The sequence below is a fragment of the Penicillium subrubescens genome, assembly GCF_028828155.1.
Source record: "Penicillium subrubescens strain IBT 31985 chromosome Unknown utg000001l_segment0_segment0, whole genome shotgun sequence".
NCBI lineage: Eukaryota > Fungi > Ascomycota > Eurotiomycetes > Eurotiales > Aspergillaceae > Penicillium > Penicillium subrubescens.
The window spans coordinates 4,338,289-4,356,359 of NW_026643151.1; the positions used below are offsets into that span (position 1 = coordinate 4,338,289).

General features: G+C 51.5%; 6 protein-coding genes across 6 annotated transcripts; 5 read left to right on the forward strand and 1 right to left on the reverse strand.

Annotated features, from left to right (window-relative positions):
• Positions 1–889: 889 nt before the first annotated feature.
• ncr1 (sphingolipid transporter NCR1) lies at positions 890–5,546 on the forward strand. The gene is made up of 3 exons (XM_057147452.1): positions 890–1,437; positions 1,524–4,968; positions 5,022–5,546. The coding sequence occupies exons 1-3, from the start codon at positions 1,165–1,167 to the stop codon at positions 5,123–5,125; spliced, it is 3,822 nt and encodes a 1,273-aa protein (XP_057015338.1). The 5' UTR covers positions 890–1,164; the 3' UTR covers positions 5,126–5,546.
• Positions 5,547–7,401: 1,855 nt separating this feature from the next.
• Positions 7,402–10,982, forward strand: N7473_001513 (putative importin beta-4 subunit; the record flags this gene model as incomplete). Its single annotated transcript, XM_057147453.1, has 3 exons — positions 7,402–7,447; positions 7,523–9,845; positions 10,067–10,982. The coding sequence occupies 3 exons, from the start codon at positions 7,402–7,404 to the stop codon at positions 10,980–10,982; spliced, it is 3,285 nt and encodes a 1,094-aa protein (XP_057015339.1).
• A 415-nt stretch (positions 10,983–11,397) lies between these two features.
• N7473_001514 (uncharacterized protein) lies at positions 11,398–11,806 on the forward strand (the record flags this gene model as incomplete). Its single annotated transcript, XM_057147454.1, has 2 exons — positions 11,398–11,640; positions 11,696–11,806. The coding sequence occupies 2 exons, from the start codon at positions 11,398–11,400 to the stop codon at positions 11,804–11,806; spliced, it is 354 nt and encodes a 117-aa protein (XP_057015340.1).
• Positions 11,807–12,499: 693 nt separating this feature from the next.
• Positions 12,500–14,801, forward strand: N7473_001515 (putative C6 transcription factor; the record flags this gene model as incomplete). The annotated part of the gene is made up of 6 exons (XM_057147455.1): positions 12,500–12,568; positions 12,632–12,741; positions 12,826–12,911; positions 13,001–13,641; positions 13,725–14,452; positions 14,531–14,801. The coding sequence occupies 6 exons, from the start codon at positions 12,500–12,502 to the stop codon at positions 14,799–14,801; spliced, it is 1,905 nt and encodes a 634-aa protein (XP_057015341.1).
• Positions 14,802–15,451: 650 nt separating this feature from the next.
• On the reverse strand, positions 15,452–16,286 carry med7 (mediator complex subunit MED7; the record flags this gene model as incomplete). The annotated part of the gene is made up of 2 exons (XM_057147456.1): positions 15,452–15,961; positions 16,023–16,286. 2 exons carry the CDS (start codon positions 16,284–16,286, stop codon positions 15,452–15,454), a joined length of 774 nt encoding a protein of 257 aa, XP_057015342.1.
• A 208-nt stretch (positions 16,287–16,494) lies between these two features.
• On the forward strand, positions 16,495–17,877 carry N7473_001517 (phosphatase PAP2 family protein). The gene is made up of 4 exons (XM_057147457.1): positions 16,495–16,726; positions 16,790–16,883; positions 16,940–17,279; positions 17,342–17,877. Exons 1-4 carry the CDS (start codon positions 16,586–16,588, stop codon positions 17,718–17,720), a joined length of 954 nt encoding a protein of 317 aa, XP_057015343.1. The 5' UTR covers positions 16,495–16,585; the 3' UTR covers positions 17,721–17,877.
• The last annotated feature ends 194 nt before the right edge of the window (positions 17,878–18,071 follow it).

The window sequence follows — 18,071 nt, forward strand, 5'->3', positions numbered from 1 at the left end:
GGCGATGCAGATAAAGCCATCTTCATCTTTTGTATTTCTCGCCTAGCGGAGTTCTGTGTCCATAGATTACGGTTATTCCGAGGATTTCATGATTTTCATTCACGAAGTGATATCTATTATCAGTTGACCACCCTTGCATTCTTGTGTAGATTTCTAACTTTGATTTGCTCTCCAGATCTAAGGCCCGTCCTGTGATTCTCTTTATATGGTCCTTATGGAGACGTATTGTCTGGCCTGCGTTCCAGCCTCATGGATTATCAGTCTGGTTGACGATTGTTTACTTACTGGAGCTCCGGTGAAATGCCTATGTTCAGCATCATCCTCTCTGCATACCTATTCAATAGCAGCTAGTATATATTATGTTTTTCGGAGAAAGCAATATATATCTCCATTATTTCACTTCTTGCCCAAGTGCATCATCGGCGGCATCTGGAAAGGGCCACAAATGTTAACTACAATACGGCCAAGCAGAACTATAGAAGACCACAAGTTAAACCATCTACTATTACCTCTTCATCCTCACAATGCCCCCGCGTGTGACCAGCTTAGAAGTAGGATAGCATCCAGGTTCTTGTAAATCTCCCATGGATAGGCGTAGACATAGGTAGAGACCAGATACGAGCCCGACAGCTAGGAACCTTTGTTGTGCCTGACCTTAGCGCCTAGCTCAGATCGCGGCACCTCAGTAGGTACTACTAGGTAGTACAGTACGTACATACTTTAGGCATTGCAACTCGCCCCAGTGGTTCTGATAAGTCTTGGCCGGACTGGGCGGGGCGGCGGTACCCGCCTCTCCTCGGTCCAGCCCACGTCATGTTGCGCTTCTCTTGCTTCTGGGCTCTCTCCAACTTCCAATCTCCTGGACACTTTCATTCCTACCTCCTGCTCAAGACTTTCTTGCGTGCTGCTGAAATTTGTGGATGGTTAACACGTCTGTGACCTCTCTTCTTTGAGTCAGCCTCCGCTTTTTTGTTGTCCTTTGCGCTTGAAGTGTCCGAGCTTCGGCCTTGCGACCGGTAGAGCTGTCTCCACCTTTCGCATGAGCAGCTCTGCAGGGCTGACCATTGATAACGAACCTCTGTCACTCATCCAGAGACTCGGATAAGTCGGAATAGGACTTGAAGAAACGCGACTATTCCTCGGCCTGATTGCCGTGTCGACAAAATGCGGCAATTGGGGCTTGTTGGTACGCTCGTGGGGTTGGGCTTCCTTGCTTCGCAGCCGGCGCTGGTCGGCGCGCAGGGCGAGACCAAGATCCACGAGAAGGGGCGCTGTGCGATCCGTGGGCACTGCGGAAAGCAATCGATATTTGGCGGCGAGTTGCCTTGTCCTGATAATGGACGGGCTCATGAACCGGAGGATGAAGTAAGGCAGAAGCTGGTCGGGCTGTGCGGTTCCAAATGGGAGGAGGGCCCCGTCTGCTGTCTCGATGAGCAGGTGAGATTATAATCAGTCTATCATTGAGCAGATGCGATCGCTAGTATTGAGTGGGTGTACTGACGAAGTTCGTTGTTTTGTCGTAGATCGATGCGCTTTCTAGCAACTTGAAGCTGGCTGAGGGTATCATTGCCTCATGTCCAGCTTGCCGGCACAACTTTTTCGACATCTTCTGTACCTTCACCTGCTCACCGGATCAGTCGCTTTTCGTCAACGTCACTCAAACGGAGGAGAATCGCTCGGGCAAGAGACTAGTGACCGAGGTGGAAAACATTTGGTCCGAAGAATATCAGAGTGGTTTCTTTGACAGCTGTAAGAGCGTGAAAAATGGTGCCTCCGGCGGAAAGGCCATCGACTTCATCGGTGGGGGTGCGAAAAATTACTCGCAGTTCCTGAAGTTCCTCGGGGACAAAAAGTTCCTGGGAAGTCCTTTCCAAATCAACTATCACACTGAGCCCAGTGGTCCCGACTCGGAGGGCATGAGGGCGTTGCCCATGAAGCCCAAGGCTTGCAATGACGCGGACAAGGCGTATCGTTGCTCTTGCGTCGATTGCCCCGATGTGTGCCCCGAGTTGCCTGCCGTGTCTACTCAAGCTTCGTGCCATGTGGGACTCTTGCCATGTCTCTCATTTGCCGTCATCGTCATCTACTCCGCATTCCTCACGCTTGTTATCGGACTTGCAAGCTATGTCACATACAAGGAACGTCGATTTCGCAAGCCTGAGCGTGTGCGCTTGCTCCAGGATCCCACTCCCAGTGATGATGAAGATGAAGGGGAGGTTGTGCACCGTGGAGGCTACATGGAACAGCCCCAGGGTGTATACAAGCCAAACTCCCTTCTGTCTGCTCTGTTCCGTCGCATTGGTGGAGCTTGTGCTCGATTCCCAGCCATCACGATTGTATCCAGCTTTATTGTGGTGGTTGTGCTCAGCTTGGGCTGGCTTCGATTTACGATCGAAACGGACCCCGTGCGTCTCTGGGTGAGTCCGTCGTCACCAGCCGCTCAGGAAAAGGCGTTTTTCGACGAAAGCTTTGGGCCATTCTTCCGAGCTGAGCAAGCCTTCCTGGTGAATGAAACTGGTCCAATTCTAGACTATGACACCCTTGTGTGGTGGTTTGACGTCGAATCCCGTGTGCGACGCATGATTTCGCTGGACAAGGGTCTCAATCTGGACGATGTCTGCTTCAAACCGACAGGTGATGCCTGTGTGGTACAATCCTTAACCGGGTACTTTGGTGGCGCGGTCTCCAATCTCGACCCTGACACATGGCAAGATCGGCTCCTCCACTGCACTGAATCTCCCGGTGACCCTAGCTGTCTCCCTGACTTCTCGCAACCATTGAAGCCGGAGATGATTTTGGGTGGATATGAAAGCACTGGAAACGTCTTGGACGCTAAAGCGCTGGTTGTGACCTGGGTGGTGAACAACTTTGCCCAGGGCACCGCTGAAGAAGCGAACGCCATCGATTGGGAGAATAGCTTCAAGACCGTCTTTGATGTTGTCCAGGAGGAAGCCGCTGAGCGTGGTCTCCGTGTTTCTTTCAACGCCGAGGTTAGTCTTGAGCAAGAACTGAACAAGTCTACCAACACGGATGCGAAGATCGTGGTCATCAGTTACGTGATCATGTTCGTATATGCTTCTCTGGCCTTAGGGTCTGTCACTGTCACCTGGCGGTCTCTTCTCATGAATCCCGCCAATGCCCTTGTGCAGTCCAAGTTCACACTCGGTATTGCTGGCATCTTGATCGTGTTGATGTCTGTCTCTGCTTCGGTGGGGCTGTTTTCAGCGGCCGGTGTGAAGGTGACTTTGATCATTGCCGAAGTCATCCCATTCTTGGTACTGGCAGTCGGTGTTGACAATATCTTCTTGATCGTCCATGAATTTGAGCGTGTCAACTTCAGCTACCCGGACGAAGAGATCGATGAAAGAGTTGCTCGCGCTGTCGGGAGAATTGGACCCAGTGTCTTCCTGTCTGCCTTGACGGAAACTGTGGCATTCTCTCTGGGCGCATTTGTAGGGATGCCTGCCGTCAAGAACTTTGCGGCGTACGCAGCGGGTGCCGTCTTCATCAATGCCATTCTGCAGGTCACCATGTTCATCTCCGTCCTGGCTCTTAACCAACGGCGAGTGGAGAGTCTTCGCGCAGACTGCTTCCCATGCGTCACCGTTCGTAAGGCGAACTCGTTTGGCTTGCCTGAGGAACAGATCTACGATGATCACGAAGCAGAGAGTACGCTCCAAAGCTTCATCCGCCGGATTTATGCTCCGTTTATTTTGGATCGCCGCGTCAAGGCAGTGATTGTCATCGTCTTCCTGGGTATACTCACTGCAGGCCTGGCTTTGATCCCTGAAGTGGCCCTCGGTCTGGATCAACGGATTGCGCTCCCCAGTGACTCTTACCTGATCTCATACTTCAATGATCTTGATGCCTATTTCCGTACTGGACCTCCAGTTTACTTTGTCACTCGCAACGTCAACGTGACCGAGCGAAAGCACCAGCAACAGCTCTGTGGTCGATTCACCACCTGCGAAGAGTTCTCCTTGCCATTTGTTCTAGAGCAAGAATCCAAGCGTCCGAATGTGTCTTATCTTGCAGGATCCGCCGCTAGCTGGATTGATGACTTTTTCTACTGGCTCAATCCTCAACAAGATTGCTGCAAAGAAGATGACAAGCAGTGTTTCGAGGGTCGCAACCCGCCGTGGAATCTCACTCTCTACGGTATGCCAACCGGGCCCGAGTTCATTCACTACGCTGAGAAGTGGATCGATGCACCCACCGATGCCTCCTGTCCTCTCGGAGGCAAGGCCCCTTACAGTTCTGCAGTGCTCATCGACAAGAAGCACACCATGATCAATGCCAGCCATTTCCGAACGAGCCACACTCCCCTGCGAAGCCAAGATGACTTCATTCAGTCATACATTGCGGCTCGTCGAATTGCGGACGATATCTCTCGAGAGCACAAGATCGATGTGTTCCCCTACTCGAAGTTCTATATCTTCTTCGACCAGTACGTTTCCATAGTACAGCTGACTGGTACACTGCTGGGATCGGCGGTCGCTATCATTTTCGTCTTGACCTCTGCTATTCTCGGGTCCATCGCTACTGGTGCAGTCATCACCACCGTGGTAGTTATGACCATGGTCGACATTATCGGTACGATGGCCATTGCTGGCGTTTCCTTGAACGCCGTTTCGCTCGTGAATCTGGTGATTTGCGTGGGTATTAGCGTGGAATTCTGCGCGCATATCGCTCGCGCGTTCATGTTTCCCCCGCGAACTCTTCTCGAGAAAGCCCCCGCCAAGTTCCGCGGTAAGGATGCTCGGGCCTGGACGGCACTGGTCAATGTGGGTGGAAGTGTGTTCAGCGGCATTACGGTGACCAAGCTTCTTGGAGTCTGTGTGCTGGCTTTTACTCGGAGCAAGATCTTTGAGATCTACTATTTCCGTGTTTGGCTGGCCTTGGTGGTGTTTGCCGCCACTCACGCGCTTATCTTCCTGCCCGTAGCTCTCAGCTACTTTGGCGGTGGTGGTATGTACTTCCTTCACCCAGGGCTGATTGTTTTCTTTACTAATGATGTATAGGATATCTCGACCCAGCTGCAGACGGTGGCCTTGAGGCTAACCTCGCGTCGCGAGGGTACCGCTCGCTGCTGGTTGATGATGATTACGACTCTGATGAATACTAAGCGCTACTTGCTCCCGAGACATAGTCTGACTTTTTACTCTTGCCAAATTTGACACCTACTTTCGGTTCTTTCACGGACTCTGCAGCAATGGTTGTCTGGGGTTTGCCGAGCTCACCAATAGTCTGCAGCCACGGATACACACAGCTGAGGGAGGTACCGGCGCTTTCAGACCAGGCTGGGCGTTTTGGGATTGTGGTAGAGTTGGGAGGGGTAATTTCTTTTTCCTTTTATTGTCGAGTGTATGCTACTGTACACGTCTATATCTCTTTCTTGCTACTCTTTTGTACTGTCTGGTCTTAATTGTAGTTGATCACATGCCCCTCACGAGACCACACACAAAAACCCTATACGATGGTCGGTGTCAATGATAATGTTAGCGTGGTACTTCCACCCCTACTTCATGACTAATATTCTGCCACCCTTTTATTACGACTTCACGTAATTAAACCACTATAATACAATATATTACCGCCTAGTAAGGTGTATGACCCCCCTGCGCGTCGATAACAGCCTGGCAGCGCTTCTGCATCAGATCAATCTGCTGGTCTAAAAAGCTTGTAGGAATCGCATCCCAAGCAGCTCGCACAGCCTCGCGTAGCTGATCATAAGATAGCTTACGATCATAGTCTTTCAAATATCGATCACCGATCCAATCTTTTATCCAATCCCAAACCTTCTCAATTGGATTAAGATCTGGCGAATACGGTGGCCAGTCGATAGGGTATATCCCACGATCGTGAAGCTCCTCAATAGTTAAGAGATTTCGATGAGATGGTGCGCCGTCTTGCATTACAATTAGATGTTGATCTAAATGATTGCGAGCCAGCGAAACCATACCGTCGATAAGAGGCACAATTCGCTCTGTATATCGAGCAGCAGTAATAGTGCCCCATTCCTTCTCCCAAAATAGACAAGGGCCTTTCTTATTATTATAGAATGAGCCCCAAAACATCCAGCCAGGTGCACGAGAAATTCGCTCTCGTATACAAGTATCATCAAATTCCTCACCAGCCCGACGCGTAACATAGATCCGTCGATGATAGACCGATGTAACCCAGGTCTCATCAGTCCATAATATCTTTTCCCACTGCTCACGCGTCTAATTAACGTGCTCTAGCGCCCAGATTAGACGCAGTGCTCGTGTACGGTCGGACAAAGGAGGCTTTCGAAGGGCCTTACATCGATGATATCCACGTCTAGCTAAGGCCCTTCGTAAGGTGACAGAACTAATAGGGAGTTGTAGTTCTTCTATAACCCTAGAGTACGGCATCCGTCGTGTCTCTTTCGAAGATGAGATAAACTCGATTATCTCATCAAGCTGTTCTTCTGATAGCTTTCGACCTCGGCCAGGGGCCTTACGTGGTGTAGGCCTCTCATCAGTGCAAGCCTTTTGGACCTGACGCTGGGTAATGCCCAGTTTTGATGCAATTTGGCTATAGGTAAGCCCCTGAGCGCGCAGTGTACGCGCTGCGATGCGCTGATCACGACTAGCTTTATGGCTAGGGGTATGAGGGGCCTGGGGGGCCTGGGGGGTATGATCGGATCTTTCGTGATTAGTCTCCATGGTAGGTAGGTAGGTAGGAAGGTAGGTGGCTAGGTGGCTAGGTGGAAGGGTTTGAAACATATGGTATTGCCCTAATCCCTATTCGGAAGGCGGTTGGAGAGGGTATTAGTCATGAAGAAGGGGTGAAAGTACCACGCTAACATTATCATTGACACCGACCATCGTAGATGCGCGACCCAAACTCCATGTCACCAAACAAAAGCGTATCACACAACAACAAAAGGGGAAGAGATTACTACTATGTAATCAAAAACGGTGCCCAACCCCAAAAGGGCCTAATGACCCAAATGTCCCAAGTAAATCCCAGGTTCATAGCTCAATTAGCCCAATAGAAAACTGAAGAAGTTTTCCCCTCGACACGGTTGATGGTGGTTCATCCCGCCCTAAACCCAATCGGGTAGGTTCCCCCCCTACTTTTTTTTTTCTTTGCCGTGTCTCGTTCCAAATTTTTTTTTCTTTCTCTTCTTCTTTTCATCCCCCCACCATCCTCTCCTTTCTTTCCTTTTTTTCCTTTCTGTTGTTTTTCATTGAGATACCCCCTTGAGCTGTTTGTCTTCGTCGACAAGCTGCTCATCTTTGAATTGTCCTCTGCTTGAAATTTATTAGGGGCTAGGGACAACCCCCCAAGTGACTTTCCACACGGACACTTTCTGGAAGGAGAAGAGAAGAAGAAAAAATATCTGCTTGGTGATACCACATTCTATCATCAATCATGGATCAACAACGATTCCTGCAGCAATTGCAGATCATCCTGGACCGTATGTACCTGAGAAAAGCTTCTCCTCTCCTGCAAGATCAATTCCCCCTCGCTAACCCTTGCTTCTTTTCTCCAGCAACCCAGGGAAATGTCAAGGAGGCCACCGGCGTCTTGCAAAAAGAGTTCTACAGCAAGCCTCAGTCCCTTGTCCTCCTCATCCAGGTCGCTACCGGCCATGAAGACCCCAACCTCCGTCAGCTGTCCGCCGTCGAGGCTCGTGGTCTCGTCCAGAAGCACTGGCTGAAGGTTGCCGCGGCTGAGAAGCCTCAGGTTCGGGAGCAGCTGCTTCGCGCCACCATGGGCGAGAGCCAGGATCTTGTTCGTCACTCCGTCGCCCGGATCATCTCGGCTATTGCCAAGATTGATCTCCAGGACGGCGAGTGGGCTGATCTGCCCAACATCCTCCTGCAGGCGGCTGACGGCGGCAACCAGGACGAGCGGTCCGTTGCCATCTACATCCTGTTCACCATTCTCGAGACTCTCGGTGAGGGCTTCGAGGAGAAGTTCCAGGACCTGTTCACCCTGTTCAACAAGACCATTCGCGACCCCGAGAGCGCCGAGGTCCGCATCAACACCCTCCTGGCTCTGAGCAAGCTTGCCTACCACCTTGACTCCGAGGAGAATGTCGCCCCCGTCAAGGCTTTCCAGGAGATGGTTCCTGCCATGGTCGCTGTCCTCAAGGATGCCATCGACCAGAACGAGGAGGACCGCATCATGCAGGCCTTCGAGGTCTTCCAGACCCTGCTCAGCCTGGACCCTGCCCTCCTGACCGTCCACCTCAAGGACCTGGTCGTCTTCATGAACGAGATTTCTGCCAACACTCAGGCTGACGAGGACGTCCGTACTCAGGCCATCAGCTTCCTGATGCAGTGCGTCCAGTACCGCAAGCTCAAGATCCAGGGTATGCGTCTCGGTGAGCAGCTCACTCGCACTGCTCTCCAGATCGTCACTGAGCTGGATGACTCCCCCGCTGATGACGACGACATCACTCCTCCCCGCTCCGCCCTGGGTCTGCTCGACATTCTCGCCCAGAGCCTGCCCCCCAGCCAGGTCGTTGTGCCTCTGCTCCAGTCTCTGGGTCAGTACTTCCACCACACCGACCCCAACTACCGCCGTGCCGGTATCATGGCCCTCGGTATGTGCGTTGAGGGTGCTCCCGACTTCATCAGCACCCAGATGAAGGAGATCTTCCCCATGGTTCTCCAGCTCCTTGCCGACCCTGAACCCAAGGTCCGCCAGGCTTCGCTCCACGCCGTTGCCCGCCTTGCCGACGATCTCGCCGAGGACCTCAGCGCTGAGCACGAGCGCCTCATGCCCCTGCTCTTCAAGAACCTGGCTAGCGCCATGCAGGAGTACAAGGGTGAGGAGGATGGCCCTACTATGGACATCATGAAGGCCGGCATCAGCGCCATTGATGCCGTCGTCGACGGCTTGGATGAGAAGGACGTTGCCCCCTACCAGGCCGAGCTTGTGCCCATCCTCCACGAGCTCTTCAAGCACCCCGACTTCAAGATCAAGGGTCTTGCCGCTGGTGCTCTTGGTTCCCTCGCCTCCTCTGCTGGCGACTCCTTCCTCTCGTTCTTCGACGAGTCGATGCACCTGCTCCAGGAGTTTGCCACTGTCAAGGACAGCGAGGAGGAGCTTGATCTCCGTGCTAGTGTCACTGACGCTATGGGTGAGATGTCCGCTGCTGCTGGCCCTGAGCGCTACCAGCCGTACGTCGAGCCTCTAATGCGGGCCACCGAGGAGGCCCTCCACCTCGGTCACTCTCGCCTCAAGGAGAGCACCTACATCTTCTGGGGTGCCATGGCCAAGGTCTACGGCGAGCAATTCTCTCCTTTTCTGGACGGTGTTGTCAAGGGTCTCTTCGAGTGCATTGAGCAGGACGAGGATGCGCTTGATGTTGATCTCGGCGAAGCTGCCCGTGATCTCATCGGTCAGGAGGTGATTGTTAACGGCCGCAAGGTCAAGGTCGCCAGTGCCGATGATGATGACGAGCTCAACGGCGACATTGAGGATGTCGAGATCGACGAGGACGATGAGGATGACTGGGATGATATCACTGCTACCACCCCTCTGTCTCTCGAGAAGGAGATTGCTGTGGAGGTTATTGGTGACCTGGTTACCCACACTCGCAGCTCCTTCCTGCCCTACTTCGAGAAGACCATCGAGACTGTCATGCCCCTTGCTGAGCACCCCTACGAGGGCGTTCGCAAGAGCACCATCAGCACCCTGCACCGCTCCTATGCCATGCTGTTCGCCATTGCCGAGGAGAGCGGCCAGATGCCCAAGTGGCAGCCCGGTCTGCCTCTCCAGGTCCAGCCCGCCAAGGAGGTCAAGAAGTTCGGTGAGATCCTCATGACTGCCACTATCAAGATGTGGGCTGAGGAAGATGACCGGTACGTTTTACATGATTGTTCTGATTTCTTTGCTTTTGGCCTGGTCTTTTACATGATGATTTTTCCGCTTAACCCAGCTCACTTTGACACACCAAAGAGTGTGATTGATGCGAACGGCGATTCTGTATCTGATATTTGTTTTCATGACCATGGCCTTGCTATTTGCTATTGCTATTTTGCTCGTCGATTCCTTTCATCTTTACTGACTGATCGACTTTTAGTGCTACCGTCGCGGACATCAACCGCAACATGGCTGAGAACCTCCGCTACTGCGGCCCTGCTCTCATTGCCGATGAGACTGTCCTCCACAACGTCATCCAGATGGTCACCGACATCATCACCAAGCAGCACCCCTGCCAGATGGAGTTCGGCCCTGAGGAGGAGACTCTCGAGGCCGGTGAGGAGACTTCCGAGTTCGACTGGGTTGTTGTTGACACTGCCCTGGACGTCGTCTCGGGTATGGCCGCCGCTCTCGGCCAGAGCTTCGCTGAGCTCTGGAAGGTCTTTGAGAAGACCATCCTCCGCTACGCCAGCAGCACCGAGTCTCTGGAGCGCGCCACCGCCGTGGGTGTTCTCGCTGAGTGCATCAACGGTATGGGCGCCGCCGTGACCCCGTTCACTACCTCCTTCCTCAAGCTGCTGCTGCACCGTCTTGGTGACGAGGACCCCCAGACCCGCTCCAACGCCGCGTATGCCGTTGGACGTCTTGTTGAGCGCTCCAACTCGGATGCCGAGATCGTCAAGGAGTTCCCCACCATCCTCAGCCACCTCGAGTCGTGCTTGCAGATGAGCGTGTCTCGTCTGCAGGACAACGCTACTGGCTGTGTCTCCCGCATGATCCTGCGCCACCGCGACCACATCCCCACCAAGGATGTCCTACCCGTGCTGGTCAACATCCTGCCTCTGAAGAACGACTTCGAGGAGAACGACCCCCTGTACCGCATGATCTGCCAGATGTACAAGTGGGAGGATGCGACCATCCGCGAACTCACCCCCCGTCTGCTGCCTGTCTTCCAGGCCGTCCTGACCGGCGATGAGGACCAGCTTGACGATGAGCGTCGTGCCGAGCTCATCGAGCTGGTCAAGTGGCTGAACCAGATGCAGGCGGGCGCTGCCCCCTGGGTTGAGCAGCTGTAAGGATGCTTATGACGGATTTATTTTATGTGACGACCCCCTGAGCCGGACTACGTGTTAATGGTATAGACGGATGATCTGGACCCCCAAGATGACTAGACGATACCCCATCTTGACGGTGATTTCCCCCGCGATGAATGATGAAAAAAAGTGCTGTTGTACATAGTTCAATTGATTGATGAATGATTCTCAAACTCTTTTCCCCCAATAATTCGTAAACTTGAGTGCTTGTACACTCTTTAGGTTGTACATTGTCTCCATAGACTAAGTAATAGCGCACAGGTAGGCCCGATCATAATCGTGTAAGCTCAACTTATACTTCGTACTGTGTGAGTCTCCCGTCGAGGCCTCGGACCCTGTGACGTGTGTGGCGGGACCTCCAAAATCGTCAGGGATAAAAGTTTGGGCCTGAAGAAACATGGATCCAACGCCTATCGACTCTGCTTCGATGATTGGCCATCCTCGCAGTAGCGCAGCAGGAAGCTTGAGAAGAGGGAGAGATAAATGGCTGCCTGGTTCTCGTGGGGTCGAATGCACTAACTCCATCTCCGTACTTCACTGGAAATCAGGACCAGTTTCCAACCATTCCTCTCCCCTCCTACCCCGGTTCCCCTTGAGGCTTACCGGTGATTATACGACATCTTACCGCGTCTTATCTGAGGTCAGATCGCCAGGTTCATGGTTTATGATGTGCTGATATGCTGACGTCGTTCCAGGGTTTCTGTGTTTCACCGCTAGTGCTAGACAATCGCGATCGTCAGAAGGACGTACATAACCTCGCTCAGTACGACGTTCATGATGATTCCCTCTGTCGCTGCACCGATTAATTGGGTTCTGCCCTCGTCTGGCTCGGGCAGTTCTATCAAGAAGCCTATTAAGACTGTGTCGAAGCCGTGTTTTGGGTGCGATTGCGGTGATGAGGAGTGTGATTGCTGTATCTGTACGGTTATGTGAGGATGAGGGAGGATATGACTGGCCGAGGAGGAGATTGATGAGTTGATAATTGATAATGGTGGTGGACTTTAATGAAGTTTTTTTTGAGGCAGATACTTCTCAGTCGCAACGAGATTGAATGGGCATGGCCTTGATTTCGATTTGGTCATCTGGAATAGCGAAGATCTTGTGTTTTTGGGTTCAACAATGCTCTTTTTACTTGTAATCAAGAGGTCTGAACTTGTCGAATCCGTCCACTGCAGAGAGAAACCTAAGGTTCATGTATATTCGGTGAACTATATACCAGGGCTCCCGACTAACGTTGGCCGGGTCTAGGCTGTTACCGGCCAGCTCCCTTTGTAATCCATAGCTGATCTACTCGGTATATATTTACCAATTTCTAATGGCTTACTCTCCATCCATCGTAAAATAACACATGAAAAGCCCTAAAAACAAGCCCACCCCCACTATTCACCAGCCCTCTAAAACCCTTTAAACGTGATGAATCCGCGGATCGGCGCCTTCCGCTGACTCAGCGCCTTCCAGCACTTCCGAAAGAATCGCCGCCGAGCACTTTGAAGGTCTCCATGCATTCATCAGATGAAGGAGCGCCCAAGCGCACGGCGCGCGCCTGCGATTCTTGCTATAGACGCAAGGTAGAATACTCCTTTTTGATTTATGTGGAAGTGGGAATGTGCGAGACTGACTCTTCCATCCAGATCAAATGCGATGCTGCCGTGCCACAGTGCAATTGGTGTAGCCACCATAACCTCCCATGTACTTTTGATCGAGTTATTACACGAAAGCGGAAGACGGAAAATGAGGGAAAGTGAGTATCAATTTCTTAATTTGAGTTATATTAATGCTTGTCTTGTCGTCGCTTTTTTCTCATTGGCTAACAATTCTTGCATAGTCGGCCTAAAGCCTCGCGGCTGTCAGAGCGCATCAGCCGCATTGAACAGCTCCTAGCGGAGAATTTGATAAGGGATTCAAGTCCTGGTAAGCTTTATCTCGCTTCGAACATTTGCTCTCTGGTGGCCATAGCTATGGCCATATATCACCTCTGTGCTCTTTCTAAGTTCAAATAGCCCCACCGGATCTATCAGAGACCGCCTATGACTACTCAACGCCCAGTAGCTCCCCCAGCACTGTCAGCAGCTTCGCACCCCAGCTATCATATTCTGTGGGAGTGCATTTCGCTGGCCGAGAACTGGGTGCGATCAGTCTTCTGACAGGCGTCCCATTCCTTCTACCTGAAGGGCAAGCCTGGATCCAGTCTCGCACCGGACAGACCGTCGCACACGACAAGCTGAGTCCTATGCATGCACCATGGGAGAAAGAGCGCGCCCAAAGTAACAAGAACTTATTGATGAGTTTGACGAGCGAGAATTTATTCGATCTTCCTGATTGGCGTGTCGTACGGTTGTACTTTGAAGCCTACAGAAGCTCTGCTGTAATGCGGCGGATCTTTCCGGTTATCGACTGCGATTTATTCGAAGAGACTATCCATGCAGCTTACCAGCAATCGAGCTCGAGTTACCGACAGACCAGCAGCCGAGCTTGTGTCACTGCTTTCCTTGCATTTGTTTGCCGCCTGCCTCCAATAAAGGAGCTTACCCAGGAGACGCCAATTGATCACGAAACCCTGGCTGGCAAATGTCAATTTTTGATAGCCCAAGTTCTGCAAGAACCTGCAACTATGGACGCTTTACAGGCTGTCACAATGCTGGTGAGACTATATCCTCTGATTGCTTTTATTAAGACAGGAGTGTACTTCGAACATGGCTAATCGCGATTCCCTAAACTCACTAGACGCTATATGAACTCGCTTCGGGAAACATGCGGGTGACGAATTATTTAGGGGCAGTTGCTGCACGACAAATCTTCATGCTAGGTGCAAATCTCTGTCAAAATCGAACGTCCCCAGTCAGTGAGCGCAGCCAGAAACGCCAAAATCACCTCCGCAATCTCTTTTGGATCTGCTACACCTTAGACAAGGATGTTGCCCTTCGCACTGGTCAACCACCCGTCATAGTTGACGAAAATTGTGACTTGACCATGCCAGAAGGATATACCGAGCGAGCATTCTCTGATCCGGAGAAAGATGATAATCCTAATGTGGAGCCGGTCTTTCCTTTTGATTTGCGTCTGAGCATGCTCAAGTCTCGAACTCAAAGTCATTTGTACTCGGTGAGCGCGATGCAAAAGTCTGACGCCGATTTATTGAAATCTATACGGGAATTGGATGATGAATTGGAGGAGTGGCGGCTGTCAATTCCGCCCCAGTGGCGTCCGACAATGTCGTTCTCGCAAGAGACCTCCGATCCGAATATGAGCATGCATTCAGTCATGTTGCGGGTTAATTACTATTTGTGTATGAGCGTCATTCACCAGGCGAGCAGTCGGTGCAAGGCGTGGATGCAGGGTAGTGGGATGATGGACGGGGTGAGTTCGAGTTTGGCTCTGTCGGTGGAAGCTAGTCGGTCAACACTCTGTTACCTGGGAGCTGCGGAGCATGTGCTAGTAGAGGGAGTTTTCTGGTAAGCATGTTCCTTCTCTCTACTTTCAAGTAGTCACATTGTGATTTCTCTGGCTAATGAGTGCCTTTCTCTATCCAGGACACTAATATTCTACCCCATGTCCGCACTCCTCACTATTTTCTGCAGTATCCTCCAGAATCCACTGGATCCACGCTCGCGTGATGATTTGGATCATTTGAAAATGGCCACCGTTATGATGGCTCGCATTTTCTCACGAAATTTGCCCGAAACCGAGGTCGAGCACCTGAAGCTGGTGGCTGACTTTGTCACTGAGCTCAAGCGGCTGGCCGAGTGTGCCATTGACAAGGCATGGCGGGAGCAGAGCGCCAGCTCTCATATGGCATCATAATCGTTTTTCTTTTATTTCTTGCTTGGTGTCTTTTGTTTCTTTGTATATGGTCTTGTATACGGGTTATAATATGGGCGTCAAGGGCTTGGGGATATGCGTTGCAGCTTTGGGAATAACATAACGACACGATAGAAGGGGGATTAGGGATACATAGACTGGGGACAATCTCAACTACCACATTTTGCTACTAGACACATCGCTATCTTTAATAAATAACTTCTGAGCAGAGCTTTTGGCCCTCGAGCGATCTTATTGTTGCTTTGAAAAGTGCTTCAACAATGAGACAGCTAAGTAGACCAGCTCCAGGTTGGGATTGTTTCCTTATCATGAGAAATCTTTGCAGTCCATCCTCCTCTCGGGCGGTGAATGCTTCACATGGAATGACCCTCGACTCGCAGATTGAGGCAATGGTTTTGAGGGCGGCGACTCCCAAGTGAAAAAAAGTATGAAACTCCCTGAGGAAGCATGACCGTCTCTCCGATCGGACGGCTACCGCTCTGTGCCCGGTTCATTTCACTTCAATCACCCTGTGTTTGCGGGCATGAAGACCTGTCTCGTAGCGGGTCCCTTTGCGGGCAACAGCTTTTGGAGTCTAAGTTGAGGCTTGGTTGGGTTGATTGATATTGAGTTGAAAGACCAGCTCTGCTTCCTCAATTCACTTTGTCAAGCAGATCCCATATCAATTGTGCATCCTCGACTGATCGTTTGGCTGCCACCTTCGAGGTATCGGTGCTCTCAATCCGCTCTGCCGAATTGACTGCACCACCCTCTGCTTCGAGTTGCTCCATCAAGCTCTCAATGTCTGCTTTGACCTTGTCCATCTGCTTGATTTCCTCTCGAGTGCGCTTCAATTGTTCTTCCATCATCATAATGAGTGATTCACGTGCCTGGTGGGGGCGGTATAGGTTCAGTAGATGGTGGGCATTGATGAACAGATTGCGTAGGTCCTCCACTTTAGACTCGAACTGTTCGGGTGACACCGAGAGAATCCCGACAAATTCGAGGAAGTTGAGTAGAAGGGACTTGCTAATCTTCAGCAAATAGTAGGCGTGGTTGAGGTGTTGGGCGGGCTGGGAAAGGGCTTGGTCGGCGTCTGATGCAGGCTCCGGGTAAAGTTGCTCAATGCCTTGATCTTTCAAGGATGGCAGTGTCGTTGATAGCTATTTCACCTCAATTAGCCAATATCTATCGAAAGGAAAAGGCCTGATGGTTCAAACACACAGTCTGCGGTTCTCCAAAGACGGTATACTCCCCCGTGGGAATCTCAGGCGGCACCAGGAAGCGCAACTCGGAAGGTACTTCCAAAGCGCGGAGTTCTGCTGGTGACCACTTCTTTTCGACAGCAGGGATTCCATCCTTGTCCTTTGACGCTTCGGTCTTGATTTGGTCCAGCTTATCGAGGTTGTCGCGTGTAAAGTGCTTCCACAAAGGCGGCGGAGGCGCAAAGGCAGTAGCGACGGCTCGTTGCTCGTTGGTGTCGGCCATGATGCTCGTCAATTATGCCAGAAAGGCGAGGGTTGGGCAGTATCGAGTGGGATCACCGGTTATCGAAGGACTGACAGTTGATCGGAAATGAAGGTGAAGGTGACGGTGGATGTGGAGGTGAAGATGAAGGAATGCGGCCGGAGCTAAGTGGGTCTGTGCTTGCGACACAATGTGCTTGGCCGCTTCAACCCTTCTCCTCTTCTGATTAACCTGGGGCTTGGAATACTCTCACCCCTTCTGCCTAATGACTGGTGGTTGATGTCTTTTGGGAGGATCCTCGGGAGTTATTCTTACGCAGGATGCCTCTAAATAACTCGGGATCCCTATCCCAACCCATCTTGCATCGGGTAGGACTGGTGGGAGCGGCCGCTCGCTTCTACCAGCGCTCCTATGCGGCCGACTATATTGCATTGGGTTTTCTGGCGATGGGATGGCTGCTGGTAAGTCAATATTTTGTTTCTCTCATGCTGGAAATTGTTGCTAATGCGTATTTCCTGTCTTAGATACAAGTCTTCGTGAACCCATTCCACCGCATGTTCTCCCTCGACAACAAGGCCATCCAATTTCCATTCGCCGTCCATGAACGGGTTCCAGTTGGTGCGCACCCTTGGATATCCCTTCACGACTCCAGTATATACTCACCATACATCTAGGCATGTCCGTCATCTACGCCGGTGTCCTTCCCTGCCTCATCATCCTCGCTTGGTCGGCCATGCTACACCCCGGTGTACACAAGACACAGGTCACAATGTTGGGCCTGTTGGTAGCTCTGATGCTGACGTCTTTCTTGACTGATGTGATCAAAAATGCTGTGGGCCGGCCTCGTCCAGATCTGCTTTCGCGTTGCAAGCCTTCTCGGGGCACGGCGGATAACGTACTGGTCGCGTGGACAGTTTGTACCGAGTCCAATCAACACATTTTACAAGAAGGATGGCGCAGTTTCCCCAGTGGTCATAGCAGCTTCTCATTCAGTGGACTCGGCTACCTATCCCTGTGAGTATTTTGGTCAATTCATCAAATGAACATGAATTGCATGCTGACCCATTCCCTCATAGCTTCGTATGTGGCCAGATGCATGTCTTTCGACCTCGAACGGACCTCGCTCGGTGCTTATTAGCATTCTTCCCGCTGCTTTGTGCCGCACTAATTGCTATCTCTCGCCTGGATGATTACCGGCACGATGTCTATGATGTGACGGTTGGCGCAACTCTAGGGATGCTGATCGGCTGGTTCTCATACCGCCGCTACTACCCACCCTTGCGGTCAGTTCGTTGCGATACCCCCTATGACAAAGCCGACATTGGTAGTATTGAGGGATTCAGCAAGTTGGATGATGAGGAACAAGCGATTTCCCGACCGCTCGTCTCTCGCCAAGGTTCTGGAACCGAGGAAAGCTACCAGATGGACCATGCGGAGATGTCTAGCACTGCTTGAGAGGGGAAACATAAGCGCATTATCATATATCTTCATGTGACCAGGATCTTTGACAACGCAGCAAAGCTGTACATTGCATATGCACCATTTATCAAATGAATATGAGTCGATCAGGCCTGTCTACTATAAACTGCTCTTCCCAGTGGGGTCTTATACCACCGATAAGTTCTTTGAGTAGAACCTCGACTAGTGGAGTATTGAGAAACTCACCTACTGTAGGTGAAATCTTGAATCTACTGACTATAATTTGTAATTTGTCTAGATCCATCGGCGAGTCTACTGTAGTAAATCTGCGGGGTGGCAATAATTCGGCGGAAGCAGCTTATCGCCGCCTTTGGCCTTTGGCATTTT